This window comes from Carassius carassius, chromosome 39 (genome assembly GCF_963082965.1).
Source record: "Carassius carassius chromosome 39, fCarCar2.1, whole genome shotgun sequence".
Classification (NCBI taxonomy): domain Eukaryota; kingdom Metazoa; phylum Chordata; class Actinopteri; order Cypriniformes; family Cyprinidae; genus Carassius; species Carassius carassius.
Genome location: NC_081793.1, coordinates 13,093,465 through 13,111,501, shown reverse-complemented (window position 1 = coordinate 13,111,501; position 18,037 = coordinate 13,093,465). Strand labels below are relative to the sequence as shown.

The following is an 18,037-nucleotide window of genomic DNA, read 5'->3' as shown; positions in this document are numbered from 1 at the left end:
CCAAGAAACCACATATCACACGCACACGCACACACACACACACACACACACACCTCGCCAAAATCCATTACTGCGACTGTATTACAGGCTTATGGATTCCTACTGAGAAAGAACAAGAAATAGAGAAACGAAGTCTCGAGGTGGCTGAAAGAATGGATGGATCAAAGTATCTTAAAAGCCATTTACACAGAGAATGGGCAGAGAGAGGGAAGCGCACAAGTAAAGCGTCTATTCCCTTAATGCCTAATCACGCTCTCATATGACACTGAGGACACAGGCCATGGTGACCCAAAAAATGCTACCCATTCTTAAAAAACCACTGATGCATGACCTTAACATATCAGCCAGTAAACACACTGCACTCTTACCGAAATGCCACATGGATCTTTAATCTCCAGTGTGAATTGGAAAAGAAATACGTGAGGGAGGGAGTCTGGCACTTACAAGGTGATTTACAACATGATGGTTTACTACGTGCACGATGAGTAGCTCGAGCTGTGATAATGAATTATGCCCCACACATACACGCATCCAAAAACAATCCGTTCAATAGTAATGCCTGCTTTACAAGATATATGCTTCAAATCAGTTTGTGGAGTAGTCAAATCAAATCCCCCCAAAACGAAATAAATTAAGCAATACAATATTTTTCACAATTATCTGTTAATATCAGCTGATGGCACATTATAACCTTCATTCTGGGTGCCAATTCATCATGTAAATTTAATTTTCTTGCAGGTATTTAATCAAACACTATCTGATTGGGAAAAGTAATTACGAGCCATTTTAAACTTGGTGGCGTTCTCACTCTCTCTGTCTCACAGCTCCTGTCTGCCTCTCCTGTCCCTTGCAAATCACTCTTATTGGACTTGGTTTTTCGGTATGGCTGCATTAAAGGGTGCAGGTGTAAATAGATTCAATTATCAGAAAAATCCAATTATCACTGAAGTCAATTGCTCTGGGGCAAACGCTACATTTCGGAATGTATGGCTAAAAATGCTAATAAAGTCTGACCGATAATGTATTTTAAGAGCAGCCGGATAAATCTACAGTTTTGAATGACCAAAAAAAAAAAAAAGTGTATAGTTATGTCATAGTATGTTGTTTGTTTCTCCATTTTAGGAAGCAGTCCACAGAGAAAAGGAAATGAACTAATGATAATGAACTAAATTAATGAACCAATAAACAAACAACAATTATCTAAATTATTAATAATTACAGTTTTATTTAAAACTTGCATTTTCTGTTTACTAATAGTATAAAGCAACAAAAATCCCATGTACTGTATTCAAGATGTTCTGAATACATCCACTACATACAACTCTTCAATCATGCAGAGACCACAGAACCATCAGTCATTACCCATAACACCCTGTGTGGTGTAATCATAGTCTCCAACACCACCACCTCATTTCCTCAGTTTGGCTGCCATATGCCAACAGTCCCCAGAGGATCTGGTGCATGGACGGCTCTCACACATCACCTCAGCTCTGTCCCATTGTGTGTTCTGCCTGATTAGTCAGTAGGCTGTTCTTTCCGCTGAATATTAATACAAGTTGCCTATTAAACACCACAATGATGCAATCAACACTATCTTGGCCATTTTAGTAAGGGCCAAAAAGGAGAAGGGAGGGAGGAAGAAGGGACCAGGTCTGATAAAGAAATAAGTTATTCTGCAAAAAAAATGCAGAGCAAAAAAGGCAATTATAAGTAAAGTGTCAGCTCTAACCACTCGCTCTGCTACAAGGGTTAGCATTAAGTCACACGCTCACAAATGAAACGAGATTGCCCGAGTCTCATGATTGTCAGCTGAGATATCGGACCAGATGTTCCTGCTTTTGAGATATCATTATTTAAAATCGACAATTTATTTAGATTAGACCGCTAGTGGTGCTCTGATTGAGTTGCCCTGTTTGAAAAAGTGAAAAACCATCAAGAACATTACATTAAAGCTGGAGAGGGTCTGGTGAAAGGGTGTTTGTCAGCTCATGCACTGTTGGTCCTCACCTGTAACAGGGGCGTGTGCACGTGAGAAACGATGTGTGGCAGTCTCCTCCATTCTCTGATGGCTAGACTGCTGGCCATCTCCACCAGTCGCTCAATGAAGTTGAGCTGCTGTTCCTCTGGGTGACAGATGGCCAGGTAACCGCGATGCATATTCACCTTCCAGGCCATCTCCTTTGGACAGCTCAGCTCCACCTGATGCACACAGATACACAGCTGTATCAGCAAACAGTCCACTCGCTAAATTAATTTCAAGTTTAAAAAAAAAAGTATTTTAAGCCCATCAAGGTTGCATTTATTGATAAAAAAAATTGGGATTATCAGCAGCCACTACTTTAGTCTTCAGGCACATTGTCCTTCCAAAGTGATTCTATTATGCTGATTTGATGCTCAATAAATATTTCTTATTGTTAGCAATGCTGACAACAGTTGGGATGCTTAATATTTTTGAGGAAATTTTGATTAACATATGATTTATATAAACAAACTAAAAAATGTAAAATGTACATAAAAACAGAATGCAATGATTTGAAAATCTCAAGCTCATACTTCATTCTGTATACACACACACACACACACACACACATATTATATTATACAATATATACATATATATTCCAACTTTTGAATGTTACGGGACACTAATCTTAGTGTCCATTTGATTGCTATGAACAAATATTTAAACAGCATGTATGCCCCAGTTTTTACACATGGTCATCTGGTCACACTATTCCATAGTGGGTGTTGCACACTACAATTCAAGCTAAATAGGTGGTTGTAGGGAGAATAAAAAGTCAGTACAGGGTTGCTGGCATTGTGCAGTATGACGATGTTGAGGGATGTACTCCCTTTGGTCAGTGCACGCTTATCACGGCCGACATTTGATAAATACCCTTCGTCAGGGATGGCCTTATCCACCCACATTTAATTGAAAGAGGGGACATTTAAACTTCCTGAGAGCAACTGGTGCTGCCAAGCAGCCTGCCCTGGAACTGAGAAAACAAATCACTTGCCAGCAGATGTTTGAGCAATTATTCAAGCACGTATCCGTAAATATTAGATGCAAAGCGAACGGAGAGGGAATAGGAGGAGGAGGAGTGGGAGGGCTGCTGTGCTGGACAATTTAAGTAGGTGTCACCTTAGGACAGAAACCTGAATGGATTTGTTCCAAGTCTCCTTGAACAAGAGCCAAGAGTATTTATAATGTGTCCAGCCCCTATCACACACTTTTTCTACTTTGTTTTAGAAGTAAAGCCCATAAACTACCCAGCAATGGCAAGGCTACAATTTTGAACAGTCATAAACAATTCTGTAAGAACAGTTAGATTGTTCTGCATAATAAAAGTGGTGCGCTTCCTCATTCTGCAATATGACGAAACTCCAATAATATTTTGAGGTGTCACAGAGAGGTCATAACTATGGTTTTAGGTTATCTGCAAATTTTACTAAAATAAAATCCAGTATCCAAAAAAAACCTATCGGGAAAGTATTTATATACATATGTCAAAATATAAAAAAGTGGTTTCTAGTAAAAAAAAAAAAAAGTGGTTTCTAGTCTTTTTAAGATGTATAATAATAAGAAAGTTTCTTGAGCAAATCAGCATATTAGAAAGATTTCTGAAAGATCATATAACACTGAAGACTGGAGTAATGGCTGCTGAAAATTCAGCTTTGCCATCAAAGGAATAAAACTGCATTTAAAAATAAATTATAGAGAGAGAGAGAGAGAGAGAGAGAGAGAGAGAAAGAGAGCGAGAGAAAACAGTTATATTAAATTCTAATAATGCTTACTTTAATTTTATTTTTTTATAAAACGTCAAAAAAATTCCTAGGTGAGAATAAGAGACTTCTTTAAACACATTAAAATAAGAGAGGTTTCTTTGAACACATTAAAATAATCTTACTGCCTCCACACTTTTTAAATGGTAGTGTATATATCTACAGACTGATTGTGAACTTCACAAGTATTCAGATCAAGTACACATTTCCTTAAATAAAATCAGTCATGAACTTTATAACCCTGTCTGTGCTGATTGGAGTGTGGTTCTGAGTTTACCTGCACTAGAGCCTCTTTCATTGCAGCCCAGTTAGACACTCTCCAGGCACACTCCAGCACCAGGTATGGGTTGTTATGGCCTTTAGATTGCCCGTACTCAGTCAGAGGCTCCCACTGGTTCAGCTCTTTAGAACAACTGGAAATCAATGTATTACATTACATTAGAAATTAATAGACAGTCCAGAATGTTTATGAATTTCATAAAATGTGTGTGTGGCAGACAAAAACTGAATCTTAGACTTTATTTAAGTTTGACTTGGGGGGGAAAAAACTTTTTTTATCCTCAGCAATGCAAAACAAAACTTTGAGACTGTAATTCTGGTCTTCTCTGTTGGTATGTTGCTAATCTTATTGGTTACTAGTCCAAAATCCTATTCCACACAGCTGTATCTTAATGGTGTCTTATTGGTTGTACTTTTGTTGCTTGGACCCTGGCCATTCAACTCACCGTATCCAGTGATCCTCCCATAGCTGGTACTCTGGGAAGATGGCAGGCGAGACATTGTGGTCTTTGCGAGCTTTCTCCATTGCCTTCTCATAGGTTTCTTGAGCCTAATGATGATGGAACCAGCATTATTGTTACATCATCTTAAAATATAAGAGGGACAATTCATAGGGACAAACTTTAACAATGTAATTAATGTAAACATATTAAATTTGAACAGCCTTTTTGCAGGCGCAGAAATAGTAACCGTTTCTAAAATGTAAACTTTGCGTGTCGCCATCGCGCCAGGTAGGTTAAAAGATAACTTTGATTGAGTGTTGCGACTTTGTGTTGTGTGAAGTGAGGACAGGGTGTGATAATTACAGACACTACTCCATATCATGATTTGATCAAGTGCGCAGCCCTTCTTTTTGATTTATTCATTAAAATTTTGCCCAAAACATGCATGGCAATACAATCATTTCAGTTTCTCACCTGTTCAAAGAAGCCATGCTGCTCATATGCGATGGCGGTGCACGTCTCTGGGAACTTGCATCTTTTCTGCCACAGCCCCGCCCACATGTCCTCTTCCTGCAGTAGGGAGTAGAGCTCCGCCAGCGAGTCCAGGATCTCCTGAGGGAATACAAGAACACATCTTCAAATATATAGGGGACAAACACATCCATATTCAGAGGTGTCCCAATGAGATGACTGCTTAGCATAAGCAATTTGAATGCTGGGATACTTCAAACTGAACTCACTGACAGGTCAAAACAAAGCTAATTGGAAATTCAGCACAAGTTGATTTTGAGTGACACCGGGGAACCTTCAGAACACAAAACTTCCTCTGTCAAGAATATCAATGACAAAGAAAGAAGAAGGGCTCATGCATCAGTGTACCTGCTGTGGAGGAGTGATGCTTTCTTGCTCATAGAACTCTGTGCTCTGTTTGGGTTTGATTTGCAAGCTAAGGCCTTTCTCAAAGGCTTGCTGCTCCAGCATCAGGGTGGAGCGCAACCATAGATTGTGGGTCTTTCCTAAGTACTTCAGGACGCAGGGCCTGATGGGTATGGGCGACACACACTGAGACATGGCCTCCACAAAGCAGTTTAGGGCACTGGGCTGGCAATCTCTCTGAGCTTGATGACTACCGCTACACAGGAATGGACCCATCTCGCCTGAGATTGCCTGCAAAAATGGATACACAAGACCAAAATTAGAGAGAAAAATAGAGAATTTTGTTGTATTGATTTTTAGAATACAGCATCAGATATTCAATAATTCATGTTGATTTACATTATTTTTATATTTACTTCACCTTTGCCCTCGCCTAGTGCTCACTCTAGTTCAAATTTAAAACCATGCTGTTACATGTAATCGTCAGCAAGACTCAAAATGAATTTCTAGACCATAAATTCATACAAATAAACTACGAATGTAATGAGAGAAAAAAAAGGTTTAAGAACTGATTTGATTGATTGATCGGCAGTTTATAACAGCCTGAATTTTAATACGGTCTACTACAATAAAACAAAAAAAAACTATGACTTTGATGAGAACTTTTCAATAATGTTAAAAATAAAATGTATGAAAGTAGTTCCTCACCAAACGTCAAATGAGAATTTGCTATAAATATTCAACAGGAATGCCAACTCTAAAGAAAAATAGCCCACGTTACACAAATACTTTTGGATTACTATTATTACAGAAAAAAAAACTGACGCAGTAAATATGTCCTAGTTTTTTATACCTCCTACAATAAAAAGCTACGAAGTGGAAGATTTCTATTTTGAATGCATGCTGTAATAGTCTACAGCCTCTGTCACTCCAAATTAAAGCCCTTTAATGAGAATTCTAAAAATTAAGACATCTGGTCCATTAAACTCTGATATTTGCATAAAAGGTTTAATTTCTGCTCATTAGCAAATGGTGCCTGTTTAAGTTCAGCAGCAGGGGCCATACCCCCTACCCGCGTCTCCAAGATGAGCGGATATGCAAAACCTCCGACACCATTAACACACATTTTGCATGCTGATTCTGCAGTGATATTCATTATTAGTAAAACAGACTACACTTTAACCATTGACAAATTGTAAAAAAATGACAAAGGTCAATTTAGGGATGTTCATTTTGGTTATTTTTCCTAAACAACAACCGACGCTCGTTAACCGATTATTAACCGTTAACCGAAAAGATTAATTTAAATTAGAATTGAATTAAATTTGCAAGGATTTGTATCTGTGACCCTTTAAAAATACTAGCATTTGTTTCGTGGGGATTAATTTTGCATACGGAAAAAGCAACAAACAACAGACCATGAGGATTTACATGGTCTTCATATCACATCACACACCTGCAGCGCTTCGGCGAGAGGAGAAAAACACAATAAAGCTAGGCTATATATAGCGAATAAATCATTAATAAAATATATTTTTAGAACGCAGTTTTGGTTCATTTTTGTGCAGCATGAAAGGAAACAGAAGGCAGAAAGCGACATCCTATTTTTCTATAGGCTTATTTTACGTACAAATATTTGTTTTTATTGTGAATGAACACAAATAAAGGCAAACCGTTTACAATTCCAATTATCTTTATGACTAAAAAGGAGAAGTTGCTTCCACTGTTAGAAGGAAAAAAATCAAGTGATTGCACTTTCGCCACATGCGCGAACACAGTTAAGCTTTGCTACTCTGAAAATGCAGCCTGTTCATCATCATAATAAAATACAGTCAGTCAAACATATGGAAAAAAATTAAACACACTGCTCAGTTTAAATATGTAGTAAAATCTGTGCCGTTAAGTGTTATCACCATACCGCCATAATGTTATGCAAAACATTTTGTTTTACGTGGATATTGTAATGCGAGAGAAGACTAGAATTTGATTGACATTCAAATACATTGTGAATATGGAAACATTTGATTCTGTGTCAAATGAGAGACCCAGTGTTGGTTTCAGTTTTGTTTTAGCCTAAATGAATTTGTTTTGGCTTGTCATTTATGTTGCTATAACTTCTTATATGCTATTTTTTATTATTGTTCTTTTTTATATAGGCTACTGTTACTTGAACGGATTTGTTGTGGAGTGAGGGGAACTAAAATAGCATAGCTATGTTTACAGTTTTTGCATTAGGCATTTCTGAATGAAATAAAAAATGCGACTTATTAAATTGGCTACTCATATGTTTTTCTCGCTCTAAAAAACTAAACATTTTATATGCGTAGCGTTGCCTATTTTAAAAATTGCAGCAAACCTTTTTTAAATATTTTTTTAATAAATACTTGTTTTATTGATTGTATTAATCGTTCAAAATTCTTAACGGTTGGTTAACGATTCACCTGTTAAAATGAACATCCCTAGCTCAATTTAAAATGAGCAGTAGTAATACAATGCATTGACATGGAATATATTTAGAGGAAAATGGCCAAATGTCAGCTCAGCTCTTTGGAGAACTAGGAAAGTGAAGTACTCACATGCTGCTGGCGGTCCGACAGAATCTTCCACAGGCGGGGGAAGAGCTGGACCCAGGTCTTCTCAGCCAATGGGGTAGAGATATGGCACAACTGAACCAGTGCATTCAGCAGTGCTCCCGTCTGATTACACACACAGGAGACTCATTTAAAGATAGGCAATATATATGCCATTAATCAACCGACATTTAGCCACTTGAGATTATCACATTGGCTGATAACAGTGCCAGCTCAGCCGATTAACAAAAGTGCACCTCGTCTCAGTTCCAAAGTCTACCAGGACACCTTCGTTAACGAACATTTATTTGTTTTTGTTCTTAAATATCTATATAACTTCATATTTTTTTAATTTGTTTTAGTTTTGAGTTATTTTAGTACATAAAGTCAAACTAAATGAATATGTGATATATCTTCTTCTATACGATTTAATTTACGCTTTTTATTTCAAGTAACAAAATTATACTATAAAACAATGCTTTATACACACTATTCTTGACACTTGCTTTCTACATGTATCATGTCACATTTACAGCAAAAAAAAAAAAAAATTTATTATTTACTCATGACACCAGACATTCAAGTACAAAAGAGACTATTCCTTTTAAAAATTTCATTTCATAAGGGATCACTGTAGGTTTATATGCAAGTCATCACCTCTTGCCACTGAATAATTCTTATGGCATAACTGCACGTAAAGGTTTTGACCTCTGACTACAAAAGGAATGGATGTGTTAGTATAAATCAGAACTCAAATGTGTGCTGTGGTTACTGACAGCGGCTTCGGTGGGCAACGCAGCCAGGTCAGGGCTTTGAACTCCTCACTTCATAATTTATCTAAAGCCTGCTTGAGAGGTGCATATAAAGCTGCAGAGTGTCTAGGATTAAATAGAAATCAATGACGCTGTGACCTCAAAGCACTCAAAGACAGAATCCCAAGTTGCCCTGATCAAACTCTCTTTAACAGAGACGCTTATGAGGGAGCAGCCAAATGAGGAAGAGCAGGTTAGAGATGAAAGGAGCCAGAATCAAAAGCGCATATTAAACTACACTGTTCAAAAGCCTGTATGACTTCTGCATGCGACTCATTCCAACATATGTCCTTTATGTAACCAGTTTTTTCTTTTTTAAGTTTGCTTTATTTTTCCTAATGCTATGTTGAGGTGATGGCTCACCTTGACCTCTCTCAGGGAGTCCAGGAACTTATCGTGGCGGTTGGTGAGCATGTGCAGCTGGTTGCCTGCATCTCTTTCCGCCTGCTCCTTGGTCTTAGGCAGGCTGGTCTGGTCACCAGGTGCCAGTTCAATGTCTATCTCCACATCCTACAGACAAAAAAGGTTTCAAAATATGGGAAAAAATTGTTGACTTGCTTCACTTACAACAGACCGCAGAGTTGTGTGCCATTTAAAAAGTAAACCGAAAACACCTTTGAATTCCTGAATTTGGATTGAGGTATAGGACACAGATTTACATTTTAAATATGATGACTACTGTATATGTAGTTTTTAGTAATACATTTTAAGAAAGAATTACTGACATGTTGATATCATGAGATTATAAACAAGTTAACAAACCAAAGGCGTATTTATAGAAACATTAGATGCCATTAATATTATGCATTTCTATGGATTTGGCATTTCAGACAATTATTAAGAATATATATATATATATATATATATATATATATATATATATATATTAAAAATTATAGTACTATTTTACTTTTTCAATTTTAGGACAAAAAATAATAGATAATCAGAAACAGAAATAATCAAAAATAGAAATAGATCATTGATGATGATCAAAATGTAATTAAAACGTTCTCTATATATCAGAAATTGATACTAGAGTCAGCTAAATTAGGCAATAAATGCACAGACAAACTTTTTGTCCAGATGTTTGTATACACTGAATGGCACAGCTGACCTCCTCTTTGGTCTCGCTGTTTTCTCTCTCACGAGGCTCCTGTTTGATATGCGTTGCCATGGCGAAGGCTGCACGGTCATGGCTGTCAGCCAGGTTGATGACGTTGGTGATGGAGGGAAGCATGGAGCCCTGGCAGCTGGTGCCAATGGTGGTGTTCCTCTCACAGACCGCCAACAGCAGCTGTGAAGCAGAGACGACAGAATCAAACTCTGAACTGCCACCATTCCTAAAACATGCGAGCAAACAGCTGCTCCTTCTGTGAAGATCACATCACTTGGAAGAAAGTAGCTAAGATTTAACAAAGAACGCCTGCATGAGCCAGAATTGATTAACAGCTGTCATTTTAACAACAAGCGCTTATATATCTAAATGCTTGAGCTCCAACAGTGAATATTCTTCTACTCCATCATGACAGGCTGATTCACACACACAGCCGCGCCACGTGTAGAACAGTATTTATAATTCATGAGCCAGAGTAGCACTGATTGTGGCTGAGATGGATGGATTGTGACCTGACTTGAGGCAAAAACCAGAGCGGTTATATCATGGTGAATGTATTAACACCAAAAGAATAATGATCTAAAATCCAGCTGAAGTTTTGATAAAATCATCAAGGGGAAAACTTTGATACAGTAGGCATACAGCTGCTATGCAAGGTGCAATTAGCTTCTGTGTAATTTAAGCATGTGCATAATTATGAAGTACTATCCACTCCGCATAGAGCTGACAACACGATTGAAGATGTACAATATATTGGCATTTATTTTATGTTCAAAATATTCTGGAGACATATCCTCCGGTGTGACATGCAGTGTAATTATTTAAAATTACAAATTATAACAAGAAAATTTTAATAATATTACAATATTATTAATTATATATTTTTTATTGTATATTAAAATTCATATATTATACATTTATTTAAACCAATCAACATTTTAGGTTTTATTTATTAATGTATTATTATTATTATATTTTCTTTTTTTAAAGTCTATTAACATATACTGGGTTAACTAGTTAAAAAAAGGGTACTTTACTGAAGACTTTACTGAATTGTACTGCAAGAAAAAAAAATGATGCATCTGTACCTCAATGCACTGTTTAATCCAGAAGTGGTTGCCCATAGCCTCCCAGTTCTGCGAGCAGCAAATATACAGAAGCCTCTCATAGACTCTTCGCTTCATTGATCCATCGAACACCTCGAAAAACTTTGCTCTGATCAGTGGCTGGGTACAGCGTAGCCCTGACAAGAATGCTGGCTCCAGTTTGGATGTGATGTCACTTCCTGAGAGGTTCTCATCTCTAAAAAAAAAAAAAAAAAAACAAATACAAAAGTGCTTTAGACAAATGCTGCAAGACTGGTGTTGTGTGTTCCTTCTGAGACAGCATGAAATGCAGAGTGACAAACAACATGGTGGTTCTTTAGTAAAGCTCTGCTATTAACGATTGTACACACTCTGGAATAGATACAACTAGAACTGCTTACTTAAGCCTATGGATTCTCACCAGGGGTGAATTGCTCCTGATGCTGGAGAAATGCTCTTTTGCCCAGGGTGATGGTAACCCCTAATGCAAAATGCCCCTTAGCCACCAACCACCCCGAGGCCCAACTTTAGCAATCAAAATGGGGCCTACCACCCACCAGCCAGAGTCTTGTTGCTAATGGCAATAGATGGAAGGCCAGCACGGACAGCGGACCCTGTGATTAATCGGCGTAATTACCTGTAGACGTAATTAACGAGGTCCAGAAACTGGCCATTCAATTCAAGGTCGTCAGGAAAGCGCTTCTCAATGTAGGTCATCATTTTCACCAGCAGAATGGATTTCTCTCTTGGATTAGGGACCTAGGAAAGAGAAACAAAGACAAAGAGAGAGGGTAAGACAGCAGAAAGGAAGGGGATTGGAAGAGGAGAGCTGATGAGGAGAAAGAGGTAACGGACTGATACAGTCCATTTATCTTTCATCTATCAGGAGAGCTGTGCAGAACCTTTGCTCTGCTCCTTTTTCCTCCCTGTCTGCTCTCTCGCCTCGGGCTAACAGAACAGACACCTGGGATCAGCTGTCCGGGCCACAGCACACTGAATACACAATGCCTCATTTACAGCAGGAAAGGCTTCGAGCTCAAATGTTTAACACTGGTGTATTCAGAGTTGACAAAATGTTGGTCTACTATTGTTCGGTTTAGCAAGTCTACAGAAATGGAAATCATACAAATACACCATGTTAAATCAATAACACATGAAATATCAATCAGGCTAAGCCATTTGTAGTTGATATCTCTAAGAACTGTAAGCACTATGGTGCTGTCAAAACATAGCCCTGCTTGTTTCTGAACCTCAACCAGAGTTTGTGGGCTGGGAGCGAAAAGAGACAAAAGAAAACCTGTTTAAAACAGTAATTTTTTAACAATTCCGTTTGGTTTTACAGAATCAACTTTCTTCCATCTTAGACCAATAAACAATTGTAAAAGTGTAAAAAAAAATGATTGAAAAATAAGTAAATAAATACATACATTTAAAGTTCCTTTTCAAATATCGTGCCATAGATTTATCTTTTTATTACTGAATGCTGATGCCTGAGGTCTACCGTATTTTCCGGACTATAAGTCACACTTTTTTTCATAGTTTGGCTGGTCCTGCGACTTATAGTCAGGTGCGACTTATTTATCAAAATTAATTTGACATGAACCGAGAGAAATGAACCAAGAGAAATGAACCAATATAAAACATTACCGTGTACAGCCTCCAGATGGCGCTCTATACTGCTCAGTGCTCCTGTAGTCTAGTACACTGAAGACATAGAGCGCCCTCTCGCGGCTGTAGACGGTAATGTTTTCTCTTGGTTCTTGGTTCTAAATAAATGCGGCTTATAGTCCAGTGCGACTTATATATGTTTTTTTCCTCCTCATGACGCATTTTTGGACTGATGCGACTTATACTCAGGTGCGACTTATAGTCCGAAAAATACGGTAGTTATAATGACTGCTTTCTTTGCTCTCGCTGACCTTGCTCTGCAGTCGACTAGCATTTTTAACTGCCCCATCGTTCAACTGTCTCTTTACAAATATGACATTACACAGTGTCTGAGCAAACTTCCAGGGAAGCCCAACAAGTCTTAAAGTTATTTAAATTGAGTTATCTTAACAATCTTAATGAAAATTCTAAAAAACAACAACACTAAAAGTTAAAGACATACTACATTAAACCTAACTAGTCAACTTTCTAATCGCCCATGAGTCAATGACATGTAAGTATCATCTTTGCTACTAAATTTTAATCTTTCTGGACTTTGGATCATTTTTACAGGTTTTTTTTTACATCGTATAATTTAATCTAAACTAAGACCAAAGAGAATTCAGCATCCTGTGAGAATTTACCTGGTTGGTGGCCATGGGGTTGCCTGAGCTGTTCTTGACCCATTCCTCCACAATCTTCACCACAGCTCGAAGAATCTTTGGGTCGGGAGATTTCTCGATGAGAGATGTAAGGATGACCTGGATGAAGTTCTTCCTCATTTCCATGTTCATGACCGACAGCCTCTCCTTTACCAGATCCAAGCTAAGCATGACCAACTCGCTCGTAACTACAGACAACACAGAAGAACGAGAGCACGATTACATGACAGCAATACTATTTTCCCTTTCCTTGAGGTTCACAGGACTTCTATCTTTTTCCAAACCTTGTAAAAGACAGCTGAGGATATGAACCATAAGACACAAAATTCTGCCTGCTGAAAGCAGGGGAAATGTGATTGAGTTTTAGCATGGAAAGTCATAGCAGAGAGGAGACAGGTTATGAGTTAGTCTGGCCTCTGAATGTATTTTCTGCTTGATTTGCTCAAGGTAAAATTTGATTCTTCTGATGAGTTGACCCTTGGGGGAAGAATATGTTAGAGGCTGATTTCCAGTTTGCCGCTTACTCGCGTGTGAGTGGGTCTTAGGCAACACTGTCAGGGTGACATTGCAGCGTGAGACCTGCACAAGACATGCAGGGCCGAAAGTGTGCCAATGTGTGTGCGTCTGTTCAATACCATCTCCATGTACCATTTAAAAACCATAATAGCATCTAGAAGGCACTGAGCAGATGGGATTGTCTGGATTTTATATTCTGGTGGACAAAGTGGGAGATTTTTTCTTCAATCACAGAAGATGTTTCTCAGTATGGATGGATTTGTGGGTCTGAACATTTGATTGGCCCTGCTGCAGCACCCAGTGGTCAAATATGGACAGCGCACACTGAAGTCTAAGGATTCTCTCTCTCGCTCTCTCTCACTCTGCTCCAAGGTGACAACGTGGCTTTGTCTTTCTGCCCACTTTTTTAAACTTCTCCAGATGACTGCAGACAAAAGGATTAAATCTGTCCCAGTAAGAGCGCATATTTTTCCATCATACTGTCAAGAGCCTAAATTTAAGACAGACTTGTCAGTTCCGGGCCAAGAGGAAGAGGACCCGTTCTGTCAGACAAAGCAATAGATCTCAACCTACCTCAGCTGGCTTCCATACACTATCGGAAAAAAGACAAGCTTGAAATCTTTAAAGGCTTGAAAACGGCCTCCTGGAAAAGAGGAAGTGATCTTAACCAAGCGCAGATGGGTAAATGACAGAAAGAGGCCAGAATAGCATAAATTGAGTATAGCATACTATATTTTATTAACTTTACATGGTTGCTTCTAGACAGCAGCCAATTAGGATCGATTTAGATGATTTAGTGATCCACAAGTGCCCTCAACATAAGAACTGAACCGACCTGCGCGCTGCCAGTTCTGTTTAAATTTACTGAGTGGGTCAGTGCCAAAAGAGTTCTTCCAAAAATTTGTTGTCTGATAAATTATAAAGTCAAATTATCTTATATCTTAGGAGACTTATTGACCTTGACACACAGGATATGCTGTATGATGTAATGTCCTGTTTTTCTTTTCTGAATGCTGGTTGTATCATTACTTTATTATTTCAAATATTAATATGCAATTTGAATAAAAAAAATATAATAATAATGATAACAATAATAATGATAATAATAAATACAGCTGTAAACAGCAATTAAGAGGCCAAGCACAATGGAAGCAAAATGAGAAGCTAAAAGCATGACAATTAGCATCAGACCAACTACAAAAATGAGTAAAGACATTTGGAGAATGCAAAATAGTTGAAAACCCATTAATACAATTACTTGTAATATTACATAATTGATTTTTACTTTTGACCAATAGTTGGCACAGACACCAAATTCATGTCACAAAGTTTGGAATCAATATGTCAAAGCTTTGCGGAGATACAGCCTCAGATGCAGTTTTGCATGCCATCAAAATTGTAGATGTGGTAAATAAAAGCGCTTATGTCTATAGACATGAAATCCATAACTTTTTAACAGCATGGTCTGAAAATCTGAATTGAGTTTGGTGAAAAACTGAACCGACAGTCTAGGAGGATTTCAAAAATCAATTTAAAGGAAATCTAAATGGTGGACAGGAAGTCTATTATGGCCAAACTGTTCAGAATTTATAAGCAGAAAAAAATAAGCCATTTTCATTTCTCCAGACTAGGGCTGTCACTTTTTATTCGATATTCGAATATGCATTCGAACATGACGTGAAATATCCGTAAACGAACAATAAATTAAATATCCGGTTTTTAAAATGCCATGTGTAGCGCATTTTTTACAGTCTATGATTAGACCGTTTGTTTTTTATTTTATTCTTTGCCATCTTATCACGATTGAGGGCACTCTAGACGTATTGTAGCGTAGGCACATGACCAAATCACGTGAATAATAGCTAGTAGCCAGGCACGTCTGTGCGCTCTGAACGTGTTTTCTCCACCGCAGGGAATTGTAAATAAAAAGAGAGCCGCACTTAATCCAGATCAATTTGATAGACTGGTGTTTCTTGAAAACAATATTAACAAAATTAATTAGGCTAGGCTATATGCCTTACTCCTGCTGCTGTTTAAGTTTCACGTTATTGTTTGTGCCTGTTCTGAATCGTTTTTTTTTTTCTTTTTTCATTTAGCCAAATGTTGTGAGATATGCATAGTGGCACTTCATATAAGTTGATATTCTAAGTTGATAACCTGCTGTTTCAAACATTAAGTAAAACAAATAATAATCAAGATAGTCCTGTTTATGGCTCACGGTTAATACATTTGTGATTGAATCTCCATGAGGCTACGGTGTTTTTTTTTTGGGGGGGGGGGGGGGGTGTTAGAGATGGGCGGGCAAGTAGATATTCAAAAATATTCGAATACATTGCATGATATTCGATATCCATTTGAATTTGATATCTCTCAAATTGACAGCCCAACTCCAGACCAGACTGGAGTTGGACAGACTGTGCCAAAATTCTCCAGGTAGAATGGTTGCGGCAAAACATACTAAGTGTTGGGAAGATGCAGCCTTACATTCATTTTGGTGTGATCGTCAAATGTTTGCACGTTATTTGAGAACAGTTTGATCGATCAGCTTGAATTCCATAACTACTTATTGGCATGGTCTGAAGATGATCCGATACAATTTTCGTGAAAATCTGAGCAAAGGTAAAAAAAAAAAGTAGGTTTTTCAGAAAATTCAAAAAGAAAAAAAAAATTGCGAAAAATTATGTCAAAGCATTCAAATCATACAGGTAGACACTCCAAATTTGATATGTTTAATGTTCAGACTGTCTTTTATTCTGTGAGCCAAATTTCATAACTTTTTCGCAAGCAGTTCAAACTGCAACCACAGACATAAGAGCAGAAGAAAAAAAAGATTATTATTAGCCACGTTTCCACTGTTGTGCCAAAATCAGTTGTGCTAGTGCATGCCAGGGCCAGTTGTGATGCGACTGTCACTTCCGGGGCTTGATTGTGCCTCATCAAGGCTTCTTTGGGCCAAAGTTGGCCAGTTTTGCTAGGGGAGTGGTCATGAACAGAGGCAGAGTTTATCAGAGTTAGAGACGGACTGCACCGCTGCTCTCTTCCCATGATTTAATATGAAGCTACCAGCTGGCATCAACATTAAGGACATTAAAACAATTTTAAAAGCAAAACTCACTTTCAGAGTGTCTGAATTAACTTACGACTCCAACCCGATGGGAATTCTGATCACCGTATGAGGCAGGAATGTATTATACACGATACAAAAGGCTGTATATAATCGCTATAATAAAAACACGTTATGATTATGAAGAACTTATGGTTATAATCATGTATTTATTTGGTTTAATATTTCTGCCTAAAGGTGTGCCGCCTCATAAATTTCATATACTCTGTGTAACTCGTACAACTCAGATTTTCTGTCTGTGAGCTCCCTCTGTTGCTTTGGCTGAATGGATAACAGTACAGTGAGACGGGATAGCAGTCAAGCCTCCTCAGATTACACGCACTGTGGAAAATTAAAATTAATGATCATTCTTTCTAAAGAAATTTATCGGAAACTTACAAGGGTCTGTCAGTATTTTTCTGTAGTGTTACATGTTATATGTCGCATTTGGAGCACTAATGGAGTTGTTTTGTGCACTCCTGTCATCACAAATAAATGGAGCAGTTTGATTAGGGTAGTTTGATTTAGCATGCTCACAGATAAAAAATAATTAATAGTAAATCATATAAAATATCTATGTTGACGTCTTAAGTCTTTATGTACGGAACAAACATCAGTTTTTGTTAAGTTCGTTTTACAATATAGTTTTCATTTATTTTCCCCTCGCTAATGCTGGGTTTGTATGAAGTTTGCTTCAAAGAGGCGTGGCCTGACAGTGGAAACGCGCTTTTTTTTTGGAGGTGTGAGGCCATTGGCCCACCACGGCTCGTTGTTAGCTCTATCACACACCAGCAGTGGAAAAGAGGCTATTATGTGCTTCGCTCCTATTAATAATAATAAAAATAGACCAATTTCAACTACATAAGGTGAAAATAATTTATTTATATTAAATCTCTGGGGGAAAATGTCTTTGATATAAGAGGCCAAAGAACGGTCACCTGTGGTGGTTTCAGTGGCTCCAGGGTTGGGTTGCGGGCTCAGGTGCTCTCTCACCATCTTCTGCAGGGAGCGCATAAAGACAGAAATGAGCCGGTCGATGTAGCTGGAGTTGTTGCTGCAGGCCGACTTCAGGATCATCAGTGTTCCTGGAAGCAAAGAGGAGAGAGAAGCTAGTAACATGACGCCCCGCTGCCCTCACAACACTGTC

The 18,037-nt window shown here is 38.0% G+C and overlaps 2 protein-coding genes across 5 annotated transcripts in view; one reads left to right on the top strand and one right to left on the bottom strand.

Annotated features, from left to right (window-relative positions):
- Positions 1-18,037, top strand: part of LOC132121402 (parvalbumin-2) — a 318,907-nt gene that overhangs the window by 154,281 nt on the left and 146,589 nt on the right. The gene's annotated exons all lie outside the window — the stretch shown is intronic.
- Positions 1-18,037, bottom strand: part of LOC132121399 (transformation/transcription domain-associated protein-like) — an 81,206-nt gene that overhangs the window by 23,660 nt on the left and 39,509 nt on the right. For all 4 annotated transcript variants that reach the window (XM_059530741.1, XM_059530744.1, XM_059530742.1 and 1 more), the window contains exons 46-57: positions 17,829-17,975; positions 13,254-13,459; positions 11,600-11,721; positions 10,966-11,179; positions 9,878-10,057; positions 9,127-9,273; positions 7,958-8,077; positions 5,385-5,672; positions 4,980-5,117; positions 4,509-4,612; positions 4,061-4,196; positions 2,008-2,199 (exon numbers count right to left, since the gene is read on the bottom strand). In XM_059530741.1, coding sequence (XP_059386724.1) covers positions 2,008-2,199; positions 4,061-4,196; positions 4,509-4,612; positions 4,980-5,117; positions 5,385-5,672; positions 7,958-8,077; positions 9,127-9,273; positions 9,878-10,057; positions 10,966-11,179; positions 11,600-11,721; positions 13,254-13,459; positions 17,829-17,975 — 1,994 coding nt within the window. The remainder of the gene's footprint in view (positions 1-2,007; positions 2,200-4,060; positions 4,197-4,508; positions 4,613-4,979; positions 5,118-5,384; positions 5,673-7,957; positions 8,078-9,126; positions 9,274-9,877; positions 10,058-10,965; positions 11,180-11,599; positions 11,722-13,253; positions 13,460-17,828; positions 17,976-18,037) is intronic.